The sequence below is a fragment of the Protopterus annectens genome, chromosome 2.part1, assembly GCF_019279795.1.
Source record: "Protopterus annectens isolate FY-2018-M chromosome 2.part1, PAN1.0, whole genome shotgun sequence".
Lineage (NCBI taxonomy): Eukaryota > Metazoa > Chordata > Ceratodontiformes > Protopteridae > Protopterus > Protopterus annectens.
The window spans coordinates 1,038,133,797-1,038,152,081 of record NC_056729.1 but is presented as its reverse complement, the minus strand read 5'-3'; the positions used below and the strand labels follow the sequence as shown (position 1 = coordinate 1,038,152,081).

General features: G+C 39.4%; 1 protein-coding gene across 2 annotated transcripts in view; it reads left to right on the top strand.

Moving 5' to 3' along the window:
• The window catches only part of SORBS2 (sorbin and SH3 domain containing 2), a 3,647,154-nt gene that overhangs the window by 1,562,847 nt on the left and 2,066,022 nt on the right, over positions 1–18,285 (top strand). For both annotated transcript variants that reach the window (XM_044062620.1, XM_044062621.1), the window contains one exon: positions 5,717–5,858. In XM_044062620.1, coding sequence (XP_043918555.1) covers positions 5,717–5,858 — 142 coding nt within the window. The remainder of the gene's footprint in view (positions 1–5,716; positions 5,859–18,285) is intronic.

Sequence of the window (18,285 nt, the reverse complement as noted above, 5' to 3'; positions counted from 1 at the left end):
GCCATGGGGTGGTAGGCGGGTTAGGGCATATTTCTTTTCAGCAGTATGATGCTGCATCAGCATCCTCAATCTCCTCAGTAATCCCAGACATGAGTCACTTTGAGCCTGAGGGAGACTGAGGTGGGACTGGTAGACCCAGTAAACAAGGAGAGAAGCAGATGGTAGCTGATAATGACCTGTGATGAGTAGAAAAATGAAATGATCAGTTAAGGGACAGACTGTTGAGAAAAGCTGCTTTAACATTAGGAAGAGCCTTAGAGTTGTGTTATACTAGTGAAATGGCACTTGCAGAATCTGGAAGCAAAACAGAGGAACTGGAAGTATTTAAAATTGATACTTAGTATGAAAGTAATGTGCAACATGTCTCACTAGCTGTCCTCTTTCACCTGCTCACTTCCCTTTTCTATGTCTACCATCTCATTTCCCTTACACCTTCTCCATCTGAGCTGCTGACATCTTTCTCCTGTTTGCTCAGCAGTATCATTCCTTCCTTCTTTCTTTCTTTAGGCTCAAAAATATATTAATTTCACTATGTCAAGACTAATTTTCTTAACCTTACTATTTCCTGTATATATCTGCTCATGAATTGAATGTATTCTTTTGTATTACAGATTTTATGTATTCTAATTTTTATAATGTTTACTAAATGTACTCCTCAAATTGTTTTTGGTACTAGTACAACTCTGTATCTGTGGAGCTTTTTTCCCCGGGTCTTCAATGAAAAAGGGCTAGCTCTGGCCCAGACAGACTATTCCGGTAAACAAATGGAAATAAATAAAATTAAAAAAAAAGTTTGGAGCTATAAAATTAGTTAAAAAAAACAACAATGATGTAAGGGATGCTATGGAGTCTTCCATGGAAAAAAGACAAGACCTGGCTGCAAACAAGCAGGTAGAAAGCATGATTTGTATAAATGCATTAACTTCAAGCTTGGAAAGATATACATACAGCTAAAAATAAAAGCTGTACATTATATGGAAGTAATATTATTGTAATAGCATTAGCATTGTGCATACGAATGCGCAGTCATAACCCTATCATATTTCCAAGTGTAGTTGAAGGACATTTAGTAAATATTGTGGCTGTTAAATACAAGGATAATAGATTTGGAAACAGATTGACTGTGCAAATGGGTGAGCAGTTATAACCTCAAGGTGGAGTTGAAGGGCATTCAGTAAATACTGCATCTGCTAAATACAAGGGTAATAGATTTAGAAATGGTCATATTAACTGTATGCATAGCATGAAAGTTGTGAATGAGAGACAGCTGGAATTTTGGACATCAGAACTATTGATTAATGGAAAAGTGTTTATGTTTAAACTAGGTGGTATTGTAGAATGCAGCATAATGTCTGAATCTACATAACTTGCTGTGCTTAAACTATAAGCTGATTAAGTCTACATGTATACTGTCTTATTCTCTGCATAAGCTAATGCCATTAGAACAAGTCTGGTTGAGCTGCATGTACAAAATAAACTGTATGGGCTACTGTTTCATGATGTTGCTTTGAAAATATAACTAAGGTAACAGAAGACATCAGGTAGAGATGCTAGTGTGACTCTGGGCATGGCAAAGAGAGCCCTTACTACCCAAATTAAAAATGAAACCACATTTGCAGGGTAGAATGACAGAATTGCAGTATAAATTCCAAATGTACAAGTTGATGATATGCAGAGCCTTGCTGTAACTGAGAGCTGTGGAACTGTTTGTGAGAAGGTCTAGTACATTCAGACTTGCATCCCCTTTGAATGTTTCAGCAGTGCTAAAGGTAGCACTACCCAAAGGCAGTCAGAACCTTATGTAAGCTGTAGAGTTCAGATGAAAGAATTCTACTTTCAATCTGTTCGATGTAGCTAAATAAGATGGGAAGAATTGGTGGGATAGAAATCCAGAATACAGAGATAGTGGCAAAGAATATGAGTGATGTTTTGAAAAAACTATATTTGTTTGAATGCTTGAAATGCCCACAGGCAGAAATTATTTATCATGTGAAACAGTTCATGTGGCTTTTACTCCATGCAAAGTACCAGATTCTGGTGTGGGTAGCCGAACAAGTACATGAAGCTCCAAACTGGCAAATGCAAACAGCTGAAGCTTCATTCTATCAAAAAGTGTGATATAAGCAGTTTTACTTGGGTGACAAGAATTAAGAACCCCCACACTTCCTGAAATGTACATATACAACATTGGAGATGTACCACAGCAGAGAAAAGAAAAATCTCCAAGAAACAGTGAATTTCTGATGGCCCAGTAACAGAAAGAGTTCTTGTAATAATTTTCTATGAGGAAAAACACTTGAGTCAAACTCCCAAAGGTATCTATATATATGGATAACATTTAGATTGTCAAATTGCCAGGCTACCAAAGTGATTGTAGGGGCTTTTGATCGAGTGTGAATGTTTGCAAGTGTGAAATGATCAAATGTAGCATTTTTTTTGGCATGTGGTACATATGTGATCCTGGTTGTGTGTGTATGGTAGCATTTGATAAATATACAATATTTACTGTTTGGGTAGTTGTAGCGTATGTGGTGGGTGTACATGAGTGTGCCTGCTTTTATTGAAATAGTTGTGGTGCAGTAGAATTTTCACACAATGGTAGGAGAAAGAGTATACAGCCTTCCTTAATGCAACTTCAGTGTTGTTGATATTTTGTGTTTAGATATAATACCTGTATATTATTAACACACATAATCTTATGTTCTTGCCTTATTGCTGTGATATTTTAGCAGAATTTACTGTTAAATTATGTATTATTCTTTTGCTTCTGTATGTATATCTGCCTTTTCCTTTTATATTTTATTGTTTTGTACTAGAGCATTTCTCCTTGGGCTTCCACTGAAAATGTTCCATAACACTTTTGGATACTGTAGTCAACAAATTAAATTGATAAAATTTATATGTAGCATTTATCAAATTGCCAAAGTATAATTCCTTGAAATTCTCATTAAGAAATGCCATAGAGTGCTTCAGATTTGTCCTTAGATATAGCTCAGATGCTTAACAACTGTTTTGCTAAATCCAGACTGATTGCATCCAGATGGTTAAACTGAGTTGTTAGACTTTAACATTTTATGTGGGGGCTTCATCCCCCAGTATTCTATAGGGAAATCTCCTGCACACCCACACACCTATAACTGTCACTTCGGTTATATAACCTTTGAGAAGGTTATAATTTCAGAGTTGTAAATATTTGCTTGAACATTTGATTCTAGTAGAACAACCTTCAAAGAAATATTCATTGACTGGTCAGCTCATTGCTTCCTATTCATATACACCAAAGGCTGACCACCATATGTTTCATGTTATAGTGCTGTACAAAGCTCAAGTGTAGCAAGATCCTCTAGCAAATACATTAAATATCCAGAACATAGCTTATGACTTTTTACCCATAGAGGAGACATGCATTTAATGTGTTAGTGGTGGTGCAGGGAGGGGAAACTGCTGAATCTTTAGGTGCTTTCTTTGCACCCTTTCCACCTACAGGAAGGCATTTTGATATGTTACTGATTTTTGTCAGGTATATCTTGATGTGTTTTTTTTTGTTTGTTTTGTTTTTGTTTTTTGCATTTTATAACACTAGACAATATTCAATGTATCTTCAAAGTCTGCGTGTAGGCTTACATTCTATTCAGTCTATCCTCTCCATTTAATGGATTCAGTGTTTTATTTCAAAAAGAACTCTACTCGTATCTACAGGTTGCACATACTGTTCTCTATATCCTCAAAGAGAAAGGAGAGCCTGGAATACCAGACTGATTTACTTTTAAGCACTGTTGTTTAAATGAAATAATAAAATTAAAGGTTAAATTACTTCAGATAAAAAATAACTAATGTATATAGTACTTCCTCTGTGCTGTCACTACTGATACACAATTAGATGGCAGGTGCAAGCAGATTTGTTTTATTTTATGTAAGTACTGTGGTGAAAAAATGAAAGCTCTTAGTCTTAGGAAATTAAATATGGTACAAGACTTGGGAACAGGTGATTCACTGATGCATCTTAAGCAGATCATGAAAGAATGCAGTTCTAGTCATAATGAAATGCATTTTTATAATATCTGCAAACTTTTTTTCATGAATCAGTAATGTCTTTCACACTTCATGCTTGGGGCTGCTTGCTGTAAGTATAATCAACTCGGAGGTAATGAAAGACCCACCCTTGAAGTGACCTCTTGAAGCAAGCATGAATTGATGAAATGACTAAAATGACTCAGAGAAGTATTTTTGTCCAGTTTAAATTTCAGTATACATCCTCAGTTGGATAGCTTGGTAACTAACATCAGACTTCATTCTTAGGGATTATATAGTACCAAAGTCTCATTATGAACCCTAAAGTATGGTGCATTGCAGTCATTACGTTAAAGATTTTAATGTGATGAGATTTTCATTAATATAAAGCTTGCTAAGCTCAGCACATTACTAACCACAGCAAATTATGTATTTATTCCAGTAGGAATTTGTGTTGTGAGATATTTAGCATTCTGTTGCTACCTCACAGCACTGCAGATTTAGTATAGGACAGAAAATAATTATAGTGGACTGAGGTGAGATTATATAGTAACATACATGGTTTTGTCAGTCAGCATGTGTAGAGTCCTCTTGATCCACCCCGGAAGAGTCACTTTGTGAACAATTTCCTTAAATACTAATCCACCTGTATTGCTGAGTCAGACGATCAAATCTACTCATTTCTTCGTACATATCTGGACACCAAGTGCATGAATCAACTCCACCTGGTTGTAGTATACACTGCTGAGACAGGCATTCAAATCTACTCATTCCTTCTTGCATATCTGGACACTAAGTGTATGAATTAAATCCACCTGGTTGTAGTATGCACTGTTGAGGCAGGCATTCAAATCTACTCATTCCTTCTTACATATCTGGGCACAGAGTGTATGAATCAAATCCACTTGGTTGTAGTATGCATTGATGAGGCAGGCATTCAGATCTACGCATTCCTTCTTACATATCTGGACACTGAATACATGAATCAAATTTCCTTGTATAACTGTTTTTGTGTACATTAACAGTACTTTTTTAAATACTAGCTGTATTAAAGCATAATACCTGTGTTTCACTGTTTATTTGCATATAATTTAAGTGAAAGGATAATCTTAGCTCCCATTCGGGACTTGAACCCAAGACCTCCAGCGTATTGTACTGATGTCCATAACTGTCACAGTTTACTGCTTGAAATTTGAATTTGGTTGGTGGGCAATTGAAAACACTTGGGAAGAAATTGCCTGAAAATTCTGAATTAACTCTGCTATCAGCAAGAAACAGTTATGAAATAGCAGTAGTACATTATAAATCTGATGCAGAAGTCAACAGTTTGTGACAGTATATTAGAATATTAATTCAAATGGACTTTAATGATAAAGCAGCAATCATGACAGAAATAGCAATGTAGTAAGTCAGTAGTTTGTCTCATGGGAAATTCTAGCCTTGTAGAGGAATGTTGCTGCTTTTATTTATGTTTTACATTATTTCATTTTATACCCAAGGAAAGGCAGACAAGTACAACATGGAGGTACTGTATACTGTCTGTAGTTTTTTGACTAGCATTAACCCAGTAAGCATGTCATACTAATACACATTACATCATTATGGCAGCTCTTATAATGGTGGTGGTACAGCATGTCACAACCTTTATCTGTGACTGGCTTTCCATTCTGTATGGACTGAAGATGCATCATTTATCTTTTTGCAGGTCTCTATCACAATGAATGGGAGTTCTGGTTTAACAAGTCCAGTGAGTCACAACCAAAGGCCTTTTTCACCTTCTTCTCCTTACCCATTTCCAGTCTCACATAGCTCAAACATCACACACTTCCAGCACAGTAAAACCATGGGTATGTATTCATTGTTTTATTTATTTGCTTTTGTTAGCCACGTAAGATGCACAAAACATAAACATGAGTTTCCTGAGATGATATGGGGCTTTGTGATTAAAAGACTTAACAAAATATGTACATCCTAGTCAAGTGGAGATTGTATCGGGTCATTCTCAATGCTTTGCCTCAAACAATGCGTTTACTTACTACTCAAAAAAAATGGAATATAATTTCTTTGTAGATTTTAAAGGAAATAAAGCAAAGATCACCTGAACAACTTTTTCACATGCTGTAATAACTCTTAAGGTAGGTTGCTAATTGTCAGTCACTTGAGTTGTGTCAGTCCTGTAACATTTAGGAAATTTCTGAATTTGAAAAACTGCAGAAGATGAAATAGTTATGGTCTTTGAAGTACAAAACAGTCATCATTATGGCTACATTGTTATAACCTGCTTAAATTCTAATAGTACATTGTCTAATCTTATTTATGTCTGTATTTGCATAGCTACAGAACATAGAAATATCATTCATTTTCACACATATTTTTATACATAGCCTGATGTTCATTATTCCCATTGCTGCAGTAGCCCAGGGACTGCATCTTGCCCAAGATTCAGCACCCAACCAGCTTCCCAAAACTCTAGCCCTCTTCCACACAGTCACTTTCTTGTCATTTCATGCAACTGCGTCTCTGAGAGTTTCCCACTATTGCAGCCAGCTAAGACTTCTCTTAAATAAGCCCCATTTTGGGGAACCCTTCCTCAGACATGTAATTATATTTTGTAGTGTTTTTACTGTTTTCTTTTTTATTTGTGCTTTATGTCACTCTAATACAAATTACTGTCTATATAGGAATTGCTTTGTAGGATTTAGCTGTAATTTACTGCCCTAAGACTATATTTAAGTCTATTTCTTCTTATTAAAGTATTTGGTTTGAACAATTGGAAAGTATTTTTCCAGGAGAATAATGGGGTTTTATTTGAATGCTTCTTGCATTTGATTTGCTTAGATTTTATGCAATTTTAGAGGGTGCTAATTCATTTACTTCTATTTTTTGACAAGTAATTCTAGTGTGCTGCTTGTGTTACTTTGTTGAGGGGTAAATTTGATTGAACTGGAAGGGCTGTGTGCTGTTTCTGCTTTCTAGTGACAATTTTTCTTCTGACCAACCAACTCCTTCAGGCATACCGTACTAGCAGACATGCTTCTTCCTGACTATATCATGGATACGTACCCTGGTCCTGCTGGATCTTCTACTAACATATATAAAAAGAAAAAATACCATAGAAACATAAGAACATTACTCCCATATATGCTATTATTATGCTTCAGCTGATGGTGGTGACTCTGCAGTTGCTACTGCTGGTTCCTCTAACTACTTACCTGTTTCCATAAATCCCTCTAGTGTAGCCTTGCTGGCCACTATAAACCAGGAGTCAGAAACATCCTCTGTGTCTGAGCCAGTGGAGATTCTTTTGAGAGGATCTTTTTGAAGTCTTGGGAAAGAGAACTTTTGTTCAGAATGATATGCTGTCTCAAAGTCATTCACCCTTTAGGGATATACCTAGAACAAGGAAATAAAATATTAATCATATTGATAATAAAGAAATGGTTTCTGTCTGTAAAAATTATGTTGTTACCCCAGCCAGGAGTTTGTTATGCCTTCTTCTAAAACTGCTGCTCCTCTTTCTAAGGAAGAGGATGAATTTTTGATGAATTTGATATTGACAGAGACAGGGTTATCTCACCCCTGGATTTTATACCTCAAAAACTCTTGATTCTATAGATAGCTAGCCCAAAGTTGTACCAATGGAGGATTTCTCTTTTTCTGAGATTATTTTCAGACTGAAGGAAGGATTTCCCTGGAAAAAGACAGATGTTCCCCCAGAGTTGGACATATGATATGATTTAGTTGAACTAGAAGTCCCTATTTCTGCACCCATTCCTATTTTGCCTGCTTTGAATGATGCATTAAAAGCTGCCTGTAATGCTCCTGATTTTCTCCTATCAGTTCCTAGAAAAACAGGTAAATTGAGTTTCACATGCAAATATATTTCTCTACTGCCATTTTACAGCTAATCCTGCTGCCATCATTCCTATAGTTCAAGCAGCAAAAAAGTATCTTGCCTTCTCTAACACATTTCCAGGGGATAAGGCTTTTATCCTGTATTTCATTTCTGCTTCCTTGTTCATTCCAGCACACTTATTTTGTTTTTATTAGTTTTGGGAATGTGCATGGCTACAATTTTTTTGTTTGTTTGTTTTTTAATATTCAGTGCTTCAAATACATTTGTTTTAGATTTTGATTTCCATTTTCAACTTTTCTGGCAACCAACAAAATAAAATTAATAAGACCATACAATTCAGCTCCTGTTTCTCAGCTCAAAAGAATAATTTCCTAAGTTATAACAATTTGCTTCCTCACTATTTCAGACAGTGTACTGTGCAGGTTTTTTTTTTTAATCTGCCAACTTATTACACTTCCAAAAGCATATTCCCACTTACATGTTTCTTTCCCATCACACCTCTAATATTTTCAGTCTACCTGAGAAAAAATTAATTGAAGTGTGCTTGGGGTATAAAATGGCTATGCAAACACTTCCAAGGAAAAATCCTAAACCTTCTGAACTTTGTTGCATACTTGGGTGGCATACATATGTCCTGCCATTGTTGTGATGTAAATTGTTTTCCAGTCTCTCTTAACAATCTTTCCTAACCTCATTTGATTGATTCTTATAGGTGTCATGCAATATTTAATATGCCCTACTAATTATCAATTTCTTAACAGCAACTTTTGTTCTTCATTTGATTAAAACATCTACCAGAGCAGGTATTTCGCTTAGTATTCCCCTATCCCATTCTCTTTGCCTGTACTCTGATATCAATCCCTTAAAAGGAAAGCAGTCTCTAAACTGCAGTCCAAATTTCTTCTTGGAATTATGCCATTCTGTTACCCTTCCCTGTCTAGCTATTTACCAGTACATTGGTTCCTTTGTCAGTTTTCTCCAGTAACTTCCAAGCCTCTTTTGCCTACTTTCTGTATCTCTGTTGGTAATATCTCCTTACTTAATTCCTTTCTTGGCAGTTCTTACAATACGCCTGCAAATGTATGAATATAGTATACTTTAGGTTATTATTCTCCTTAAGGATCTGCATTCAAATCCCAGTCTCTCCTTATTTCTTGAACTGCCTCCCCCTGCTTCATTATCCTTCTTTTCTACTTTGAATTAATTAAAACCTTCTGCATGTGCTATGTGTGTATATATATATATATATATATATATATATATATATATATATATATATAGGGCATATATCTAAACATCGAACACTGATAATTTTGAATGCCAAAACCTCAGACTTGAAAGATCGAAGACTGAAAATTCGCTATATCCTTCACTGTGGTGCAATCTTGGAGTTGGTATATTTAAGTGTGGGGGGGGGTGTTTCATGTTTTGTACTGGAACAGCGATTTATTTCCCCCAGGAAAAAAAAAACGCTGTTCTCAATCTTCGAGGTTTTCAGCTTTTGTGGCTTTGGGTTCAATGTTGTAACTTTCGAAGTTTTGACACTTTGATGTTATGATATACACCCTATATATATATATATATATATATATATATATATATATATATATGTGTGTGTGTGTGTGTGTGTGTGTGTGTGTATATATATATATATATATATATATATATATATATATATTTATATAAACTGTGTAGCTCTAAAATATCCCTTCAAAACAGGTAATCCTAAACCACCTTGTTCTGCTGGGAAGATCAACTTATCCAACTTTACTCTAGCCCGCTTTCCTCCCAGATAATTTCCTTCAACTCTTTATTAATTACTGTCTACAAATTTTCCTCTGGTTGATAAAAATAGGCCTAACCTGTATATAAAACAAAATGGACTGAAAACATTTTTACGGTTTATATCTTACTATCCATATCTATAAATATGTTTGTGTTACCTTTTATTTAGTCTCTTCCAACATATCCTTAGATGCCATAATGAAGGAAGTCTTTTTAAGCCATATTCCTAAATATTTCATCTTATTATGTCCTCATAAATATGGGTATTGCTTATCGTGTGTGTGTGTGTGTGTGTGTGTGTGTGTGTGTGTGTGTGTGTGTGTGTGTGTGTGTGTATGTGTGTGTACAATTTATGAATATAGCTTTTGTTTTATCTTCATTAATTTTATATCCTGAAAAGACTCAAAACTGTCTGAAAAAAGGGTTCCACAACACTAAGATGACCTTTTCTGGATTTATTAAGTACAAAATAATACCATCTGCAAATAAAGCTAACCTTTCTTGATTACCCTGCCAATTTTGTCCTTGAATTTCTGTAAATCAAATAACAAAGGGAAAAGAGGACACCTCTGCCCGGTTCCTCTTTTCAAACACAACTTGTCAGAGAGGAATCCTTCCACTTTAATTCTTGCCTTCAAGCCTTCATATATCTTCATAATTAACCATATTATTGGAACAGGGAATGCAAATGCTTCAATTACCCTACTGATAAAATGCCAGCTTTCTCTATTGAGTGCTTTCTCTGCATCAAGCTCCATCAACAACAGCAGTATTTTCTTACATTATGCTTCCCCCTGGCTTGTCATTGTTCTGTTATAGTTGTCAAATGTTTGCCTCCCCTCCACAAAACCCCATTGATCCAAATCTATCAATGGATAAAAAAACGGATATTATATTTCCAAGCAGACAAACCTCCTGCTGTGAACAGCAGAGTTTCTTTAAAACCCTTTCTGAGAGCTAGAGCTCTCAAAGCATTAATGTTGTTTATGAATCATATTTTATGTATATAGGTTTTTATTTGCTTTGCATATGCTTTTATAATGTGCTTTAGTTGTGTTTTGATATACCAAGATGTAGAATATTTTTATACATATGTATGGTAAGTTTTAGATATTGTTTTTTATATATTTTATATTCCTTAATAGATTGAAGCGTTTAATTGGTCAATTTCATTTTGAATTATTTAACTGCTTCCATACTCAGTTTTGTAGTCTGATGAAGCGGTATTTAACCATGAAAGTGCTTACTATATATTTATTCGAGTTTTGTTGTGAGTATCTGTTAGTGTTTGCCATGTGGAACCAGAGTTTTTGTTTTATATTCACAGTATTTTGCATTGTTACTTCATTCAGTGAAGGGAGATGTGAAGTTGTTCTATCTCGCCGTTTTGTTCTTATACGTGGGTTCGGAGCCGCTCCCTTGGCTCTGAGTCGGCCGCTTTTCAAGCTCAAACTCTCAGAGAAGCTCGAGACCCAGTATATATCCCATGATGCTCTACTGTAAACCCCAGATCTAGTTTGCCGCTGCAACGGATCTACAGACTCGGAGGAAGCTCGGGCCACTGTTTATTTTTTCTATATTTAGGAATATTTTCAAAAATATTTTCTATTAGCTAGTGTTATAGTAATTAAAATAATAGTTTAGTTAGACTTAGCGTCTAGTTTAGAATACTTTGGAGTGTTTTTTTCTTAACGGCTGTTTGTCTAGGCCTTTCTTAGTTTTTTGGGTGTGACAGGGCTCTGTCAGCTCCTTTGTGTGTGTGTTTTTATTAGTGGTAGCTGGAATTAGTTTAGTTAGAATTTAGCTATTTTTGTAGAGTGTTAAACACATAGAAAAATAGTTGAATATCTGTTGTGTTAATACTCAGAGTTTGAGTTCAGGGATCTGAACTCATATATATATATATATATATATATATATATATATATATATATATATATATATATATATAGTTATATATATATTTCCTCTCTAAAAATGTCTGAGAAGCAAACGTCTGGCTTCAAAAGGTGTGAGTGTGGCCAAAAAATGTCTGTCATGGACAACCACTCCACCTGTGTGTACTGTTTAGGTTCTTTTCATTTGCAGGAAGTGTGCTCTATCTGCTACTCCTTTAGTGCCAGGGTTCTTTTGGAAAGGTGCAGGAAGCTGGTGGATAGGGGACTCCTGAAGCCTGATTTTCTGGCTGCACTGGACAAGACTGAACTTTCTTCCAAAGCTTCGAAGGGGTCAAAGTCGTCCAAGGGGTACTCGGATCCCAAGTCCTCGGCTCCGAGCTCCTCTAGTATGGTTCAATCATCGGCTCCACAGCCCTTGGAGCCATGTATTGATCCTTTACCTCAGAGCCCAGTTGTGGATCCGGTGTTAGAGACTCCTCAAGCTCCGATTCTTCAATCGGTGCCGTCTTCGACCCATCCCTCGACCCATTCTTCGAGGTTATCTGATGTGGACCTGGACCACGTGGTTAAGAGATTGCTAGAGAATCCGGCCCTGGCCAAAATACTTTCCGCTTCGAGCCACTCAGCTTCGAAGCCTGAAATTCCAGCCCTACTTTCTACTCTTCCTCCTCCGAAGCCAATCGAACTCTCGGAGCCGGGGCAGACAGAACCAATGTTGGTAGAGCCCTCGGAGCCGAGGTTCGATCCAGTTCCCTCGGCTCCATCAACCTTGATCTCCTTGGTCCCGACCAGGGAGTCTCGGAGCTGACACTACTTTGCTGGCTCCGAGGTGGAGAGTCAGACCGAGACTTCATTTCCAACCCTTCCTCTTGGGGCTTTGGCGCAGGTGGGTTCGGCTCCGTCCTCTGGATTGGAGTGCGGGGTCTCGGCTCGGTGAGGGCTGCCAGCCTCTTTGGAGCTGACAGACTTCTTGGACCGGGATTCTGGTGCCTTCGATGCCATGAGAAAGGCCATGTCTTCTAAGACCACTACCTCCTCGGATCTTTCTTCCCCTCCCCCTAAAGGGCCTCGTTCTGTCTCTTCCCCACAGGTCCCTACCAAGCTTCGAGACCCAGAGCCTCAGGTATCCCCATTGGGTGGCCCCTCCTCTACAGGGACTTCACCGGACGCTCCCACCGATGAAGTACCTAGGAAGAGACTGTGTAAGAGGAGGCACTTGGATTCCCCACAGGAATCCCTGACATCGGATACCCACTTGGAGGAATCAGAAGCGTCCCCTCGATCCCCCTCAGAGGATGTCTGATTTGCAGACATATTGGAGATCTTAAGGCAGAGGGGTGATTGGCAGTCCCTTGCCCTACTGAGGATGAGTCGGTACTCCTGAAGGCCTTTGGGTCACAACCATCCACCTCCTGGGTTACTCCTCCCTTCAATGAACTAATGGATCTGGTTGCTCGAAGGGCGCGCGAGTCCCCTGATTCAGTGGAACCGGTCCCTCGGAGGCCCAACAAGTTCATTACTTCCCCTGCTGACAAGGCCTTTCTTACCAAGGGAGTCCCGGTTGATGCCATGGTGGTGGCGGCAGCCACCAAGAAAGAGATGTCAGAAACCTCTTCTTCTGTCCATCCTCCTAATAGGGATTCTAGGACGATGGACAGGTATGGGAAACGCATATTTAGTTCTGCTGCTTTTTCCATGAGATCGCTCAACTACCTGACCCATTTTACCCACCTTCAACTAGATCTCCTTAAAGAGCTGGGAGATACTCTACAGGGTAATGCAGCCGATGCAGTTTCTGAGAAAGTCACTGCACAACTCAACACCCTCATTTCTATAGTCAACTCATCCATGCGGCTCATTTCTTATGCTGCCGATGGATCGAGTAGGGTGGCAGGTTCAGCGGTAGCTCTTCGGAGACAGTCCTGGATGCACCTTTGCTCCTTTGTGGAAGCCTTCAAGTCTTCCTTCGTCAATACCCCATTCGATGGTTCTGCCTTGTTCGGGCCTAAAATGAAGGAGACGCTTACTAGGTGTGAACAAGAAGGAAAGACTCTGTCTGCTGTAGGAGTCCATTTTTCCACTCCAACTAGACTGTACCCCAAAGGGCAACGAAGTGGAAAAATGTGGTTTTGAAAACCCCAAGGAGCTTTCCAGAACACACCTACGGATACCCCCTCTAGGGACAGAGGAGGGGGTAAAAACAGAAGACGCCGTCCATACGGCAGAGGGGGTCCGCAAAATCAGGGTGACAGAGAGCAGTTCTCTGGTAAGCCCTATCAGCGTTCCTGAAAGGAAGCCCAGCTGTCCTTCTCTGGAGGCGGTCGGGGGTCGCTTGGCTTTATACCCAAATGCCTGGCTAAATATTACCATGGATTCTTGGGTAAAAAGCATAATTTCCAGAGGTTACTACATTCCCTTTACAAAATTCCCTCCCATGTGTACAAGTATTCCAGACGTTCCACCCAGTCCATGAAAACTAGCAGCCATAGAGATTCAACACCTGCTAGACAAAAGAGTCATCCATCCAGTCCCGGCGGACCATATAGGATTTGGAACTTACTCAAGGTTCTTTTAAGTTCCAAAGAAAACAGGGGACTGGAAACCCATATTAGACCTCAGCAAACTCAACACCTTCATCAAGAAGGAAAAGTTCCGGATGGTCACGCTTCAATCGATACTTCCATTCCTAGAAACGGGTGATTGGATGTGCTCTGTAGATCTCAAGGATGCTTACTACCACATCAAAATGGCCAGATCATCCAGAGATCACTTGCATTTCCGGCTGGGGGCCAGTCATTACCAGTTCAGAGCCCTGCCCTTTGGTCTCACCACAGCCCCCAGAGTGTTCACCAAATGTATGGCAGTGGTCACGGCTCACCTGAGATGCTTAGAATTCTGGGTGTTTCCATATCTGGACAACTGGCTCCTCACCGCCACCTCCAGGCATCAACTAATTCAGGCAAGAGACTACACTATCAACCTGTGTTCCCAGTTGGGCATAACCTTAAACTTCGAAAAATCTGCATTATCGCCCTCGCAGCATATTATCTTTATAGGAGCAGAGCTAGACACTGTCGATTCAAAGATCAGGTTGCCTCAAACAAGAATCTTATCTCTAAGAAGTCATTTGTCCAGTCTGTTGACCCAGAACAAAGTTCCTGTGTCCCAGATACTGAAGCTATTAGGCACAATGGCAGCCACGCTAATAGCAGTCCCGTTGGGGCGCATGCACATGCGGATACTCCAGTGGTTACTCTTCACACAACGGTCTTACCAACAACTGCCCATGTCGCACGAGATTCTGTTAACGAATCTTTGCAAGAAGGATCTCAATCGGTGGCTGAACAGCAACCAGATAGTAGTCGGACGTCCCCTTGTTCTTCCCCAACCCACAGCCACAGTGATCACGGATGCTTACCTGATAGGGTGGGGGGGTGCTATTTCAGGGAAAGACTGTCCAAGGTACTTGGTCAAGCATGGAATCACATTTGCATATAAATGTCCTGGAGCTGAGAGCGGTGTTTCTGGCATTGCAACACTTTCACGACTATCTTCCTCCAGGGACAATTGCAATTCAGACGGACAACATGTCAGTAATCTGGTACATCAACAAGCAAGGGGGAACCAGATTGTATCCCTTATGCTGAGAGGCCCTAAGAATTTGGCAGTGGGCTGTATCCACCAGGCGCTTTCTAATAGCAACGCACATCCCGGGGTCATCCAACGTGATAGCGGACAAACTGAGCAGGGCCATCCTGTTGCCTCACGAGTGGTCCCTCAAACAACACGTGGCGGACAAGATTTTCTGCAGGTGGGGCCAGCCTTGCTGCGATCTGTTTGCATCTCCGATGAATGCCAAATGCAGAAGCTACTTTGCCCTTTATCCCCCACTGGGGAGCAACCCGAGGGACGCGCTTGCACATGATTGGCCCCCGGACCTCCTGTATGCCTTCACGCCAATTCCCCTAATTCCCAAATTCATACAGAAAGCCAAAAGTCTGGGAAGGACTGTTATTCTGATAGCCCCATCTTGGCCTCGTCAGATTTGGTTCCCCTTCCTGCAGAAGTATTGAGTGGAAGAACCATGGGTTCTGGACCCAGTGCCAGACCTTCTGACTCATTCGTCGGGAGTTCTTCATCCCTCCCTCATCTCCCTAAAACTGACAGCTTGGCTGGTCCAATTCCCATATTAGCCAGGTCTCAAGATTTGTCTCCTGCGGTCCAACATATTATAGTTTCTTCTCATAAACTGTCAACCAGGAAGCTATGGAAACGATTTGTTCACTGGGCTTCTCACCACGACGTTGACCCATATGTTGCACCTATTCATACCATATTAGAGTTCTTGTCTTCCTTGTTCTATGATGGCGCAGCAGCTACCACCATAAGGGTTCAATTGGCTGTCATTTCCAAATTTCATGTAGAGTTTAACGGGTCTAACATCATGTCCCACAGACTATGTAAGGCCTTTTTGAAAGGGACCCACCATCTCAGACCTCCTATCAGACACCCTGTCTCTCCCTGGAATTTGAATCTTGTTTTATCCCAATTGATGCTTACCCCCTTCAAACCCATGTCATCTTGTGATTTGAAGTTTCTGTCTTGGAAAACAATATTTTTGATAGCCATTACTTCTGCGCGTAGGGTCTCTGAACTCCAAGCTTTATCTTCCAAGCCCCCATATTTGATCTTCCACCCTGATAGGGTGTCCCTCAGGACAAATCCTGCCTTTCTTCCTAAGGTCTGTTCAGAAACTAACTTAAATCAGTCGATTGAGCTCCCAACCTTTTTTAGACACCATACCAGCAGACTGGAATATATGTTACACAAGCTTGATGTTCACAGACAATTGAGATTCTACTTGGACAGAACGAAAGACTTCAGGCAATCTGATCAACTCTTTGTCTCTTACGCAGAGAACAAGAAAGGTTCTGCGGTATCAAAAATCACATTATCTAAGTGGCTTTCTGATTGCATTAAATTCATTTATTCCTCCACTAACCAGCCATTACTGACTAATGTCAAAGCCCACTCTACCTGGGCTGTTTCTACGTCGTTAGCTCATGCAGCTCGTTTACCCTTTGCTACCCACGTGTAAGAACAAAACGGCGAGATAGAACAACTTCACATAAAGAAGTTATGTCCTTACCTTAACGTTCCATGTGAGTTGTTCATCTCACCTTTTTGTTCTTACATTCCCTCCTACCTTCCCCCTCCTGGTGAGAAAGATGGTTGCCTTGGTGGATCAGTTGGTCTTGTCAGCCTGTCTTCTTAAGACAGACTGTTTTTTTCCTTTCTGCAAATCTATAGGTACCTAGATAGGTAGGTACTGCAGTGCTGAATTTTTTTAGGCTGTCTTCGGGTGCAGCGTACTAGATCTGGGGTTTACAGTAGAGCATCATGGGATATATACTGGGTCTCGAGCTTCTCTGAGAGTTTGAACTTGAAAAGCGTCCGACTCGGAGCCGAGGGATTGGCTCCGAACCCACGTGTAAGAACAAAAAGGCGAGATGAACAACTCACATGGAACGTTATGGTAAGGACATAACTTCTTTTTATTTTCTCTTGACTTTATTGGTGCATGATCTGAAATTGCCATTAGATGTATGTCAAAACTTCCAATTAAATTCACATGTTCCTGTGAAATATAATTTCTATTGAGTCTAGCCCAGTTTTTGTACCATGGTGAATGTTGTTGTTTGTCTTTCGGCTTTTCCCGGTTAGGGGTCGCCACAGCGGAACTCCGGTCTGCTAATGATTGGCAGTAGATTTTCATGAACGCTGAGGTGCCAGCTTGACGTCCAATCTTCAATGAAGGCACGCCCATTTACGCATGTCATTTGAACGCCACCCAACCATGGGCAGGACATGCAGACCCCACGCAGAAGGCACTCCCCGAACTCCAGCCGAGAATCGAACGGGAGAACCTCTTGCTGTGAGGCAACAATGCTACCACTGCACCACCGCGGCATCAGTAATATGTAAATTCTGTCCGAGTTCCTACTACTGAATTTACATCTTCCGTTCACAATATTTTCATAAGTTTCTTCATAAATCTATCATCTTCTGTTATATTTTCCCTTCTAAATCAATGCATTCTCACTATTGCAAATCAAGTCCCAGTCCTTACCTACAAGTAATATTCCATACTGAAAGCTGATTATTTCTCTCTGACATTTTAAGCTTCAGTAATATCAGGTATTGGTGGAATAAAAATACATGCCAGTGTAATCTTCCTCCTTTTCCAGTAACCCCTTACTACCACAAATCTACCGTTATGGTCTTTTTTTCGCTCTTCTATCACTATTGGAGACTTTCTAGCAATCAGTAATATTACTGCCATTTTCATTTTTCCCCTGATATTCTGCTGAATATCCATCCCGAAATCCTTTCTTTCTCAAATTCACATGCTTATTTCTTTGCACTGTGTTATTTGCACTCTGTAGTTCTTAATATAATTAAATAATATTTCCTTTTAGCCTAAACCTTTAAGGCTACTTACATACCAAGGTAATATGAACAAAATAGCCATTATTATAAAAATGTATTGTTCTTTTCTGTTATACATGACAACTTTTATTTTTTGAATATGCATTTCCAACTTTTGTCTTACATGCACACTAATGTTTGACAGGCTGATCATTTATACAGTTGTTTTTTCTAATCTCTATTTGAACCTATGTCACATTTATAAGACTTTTTGCTTTAATGAAAAGCCTCAAAAATGAAATAGAT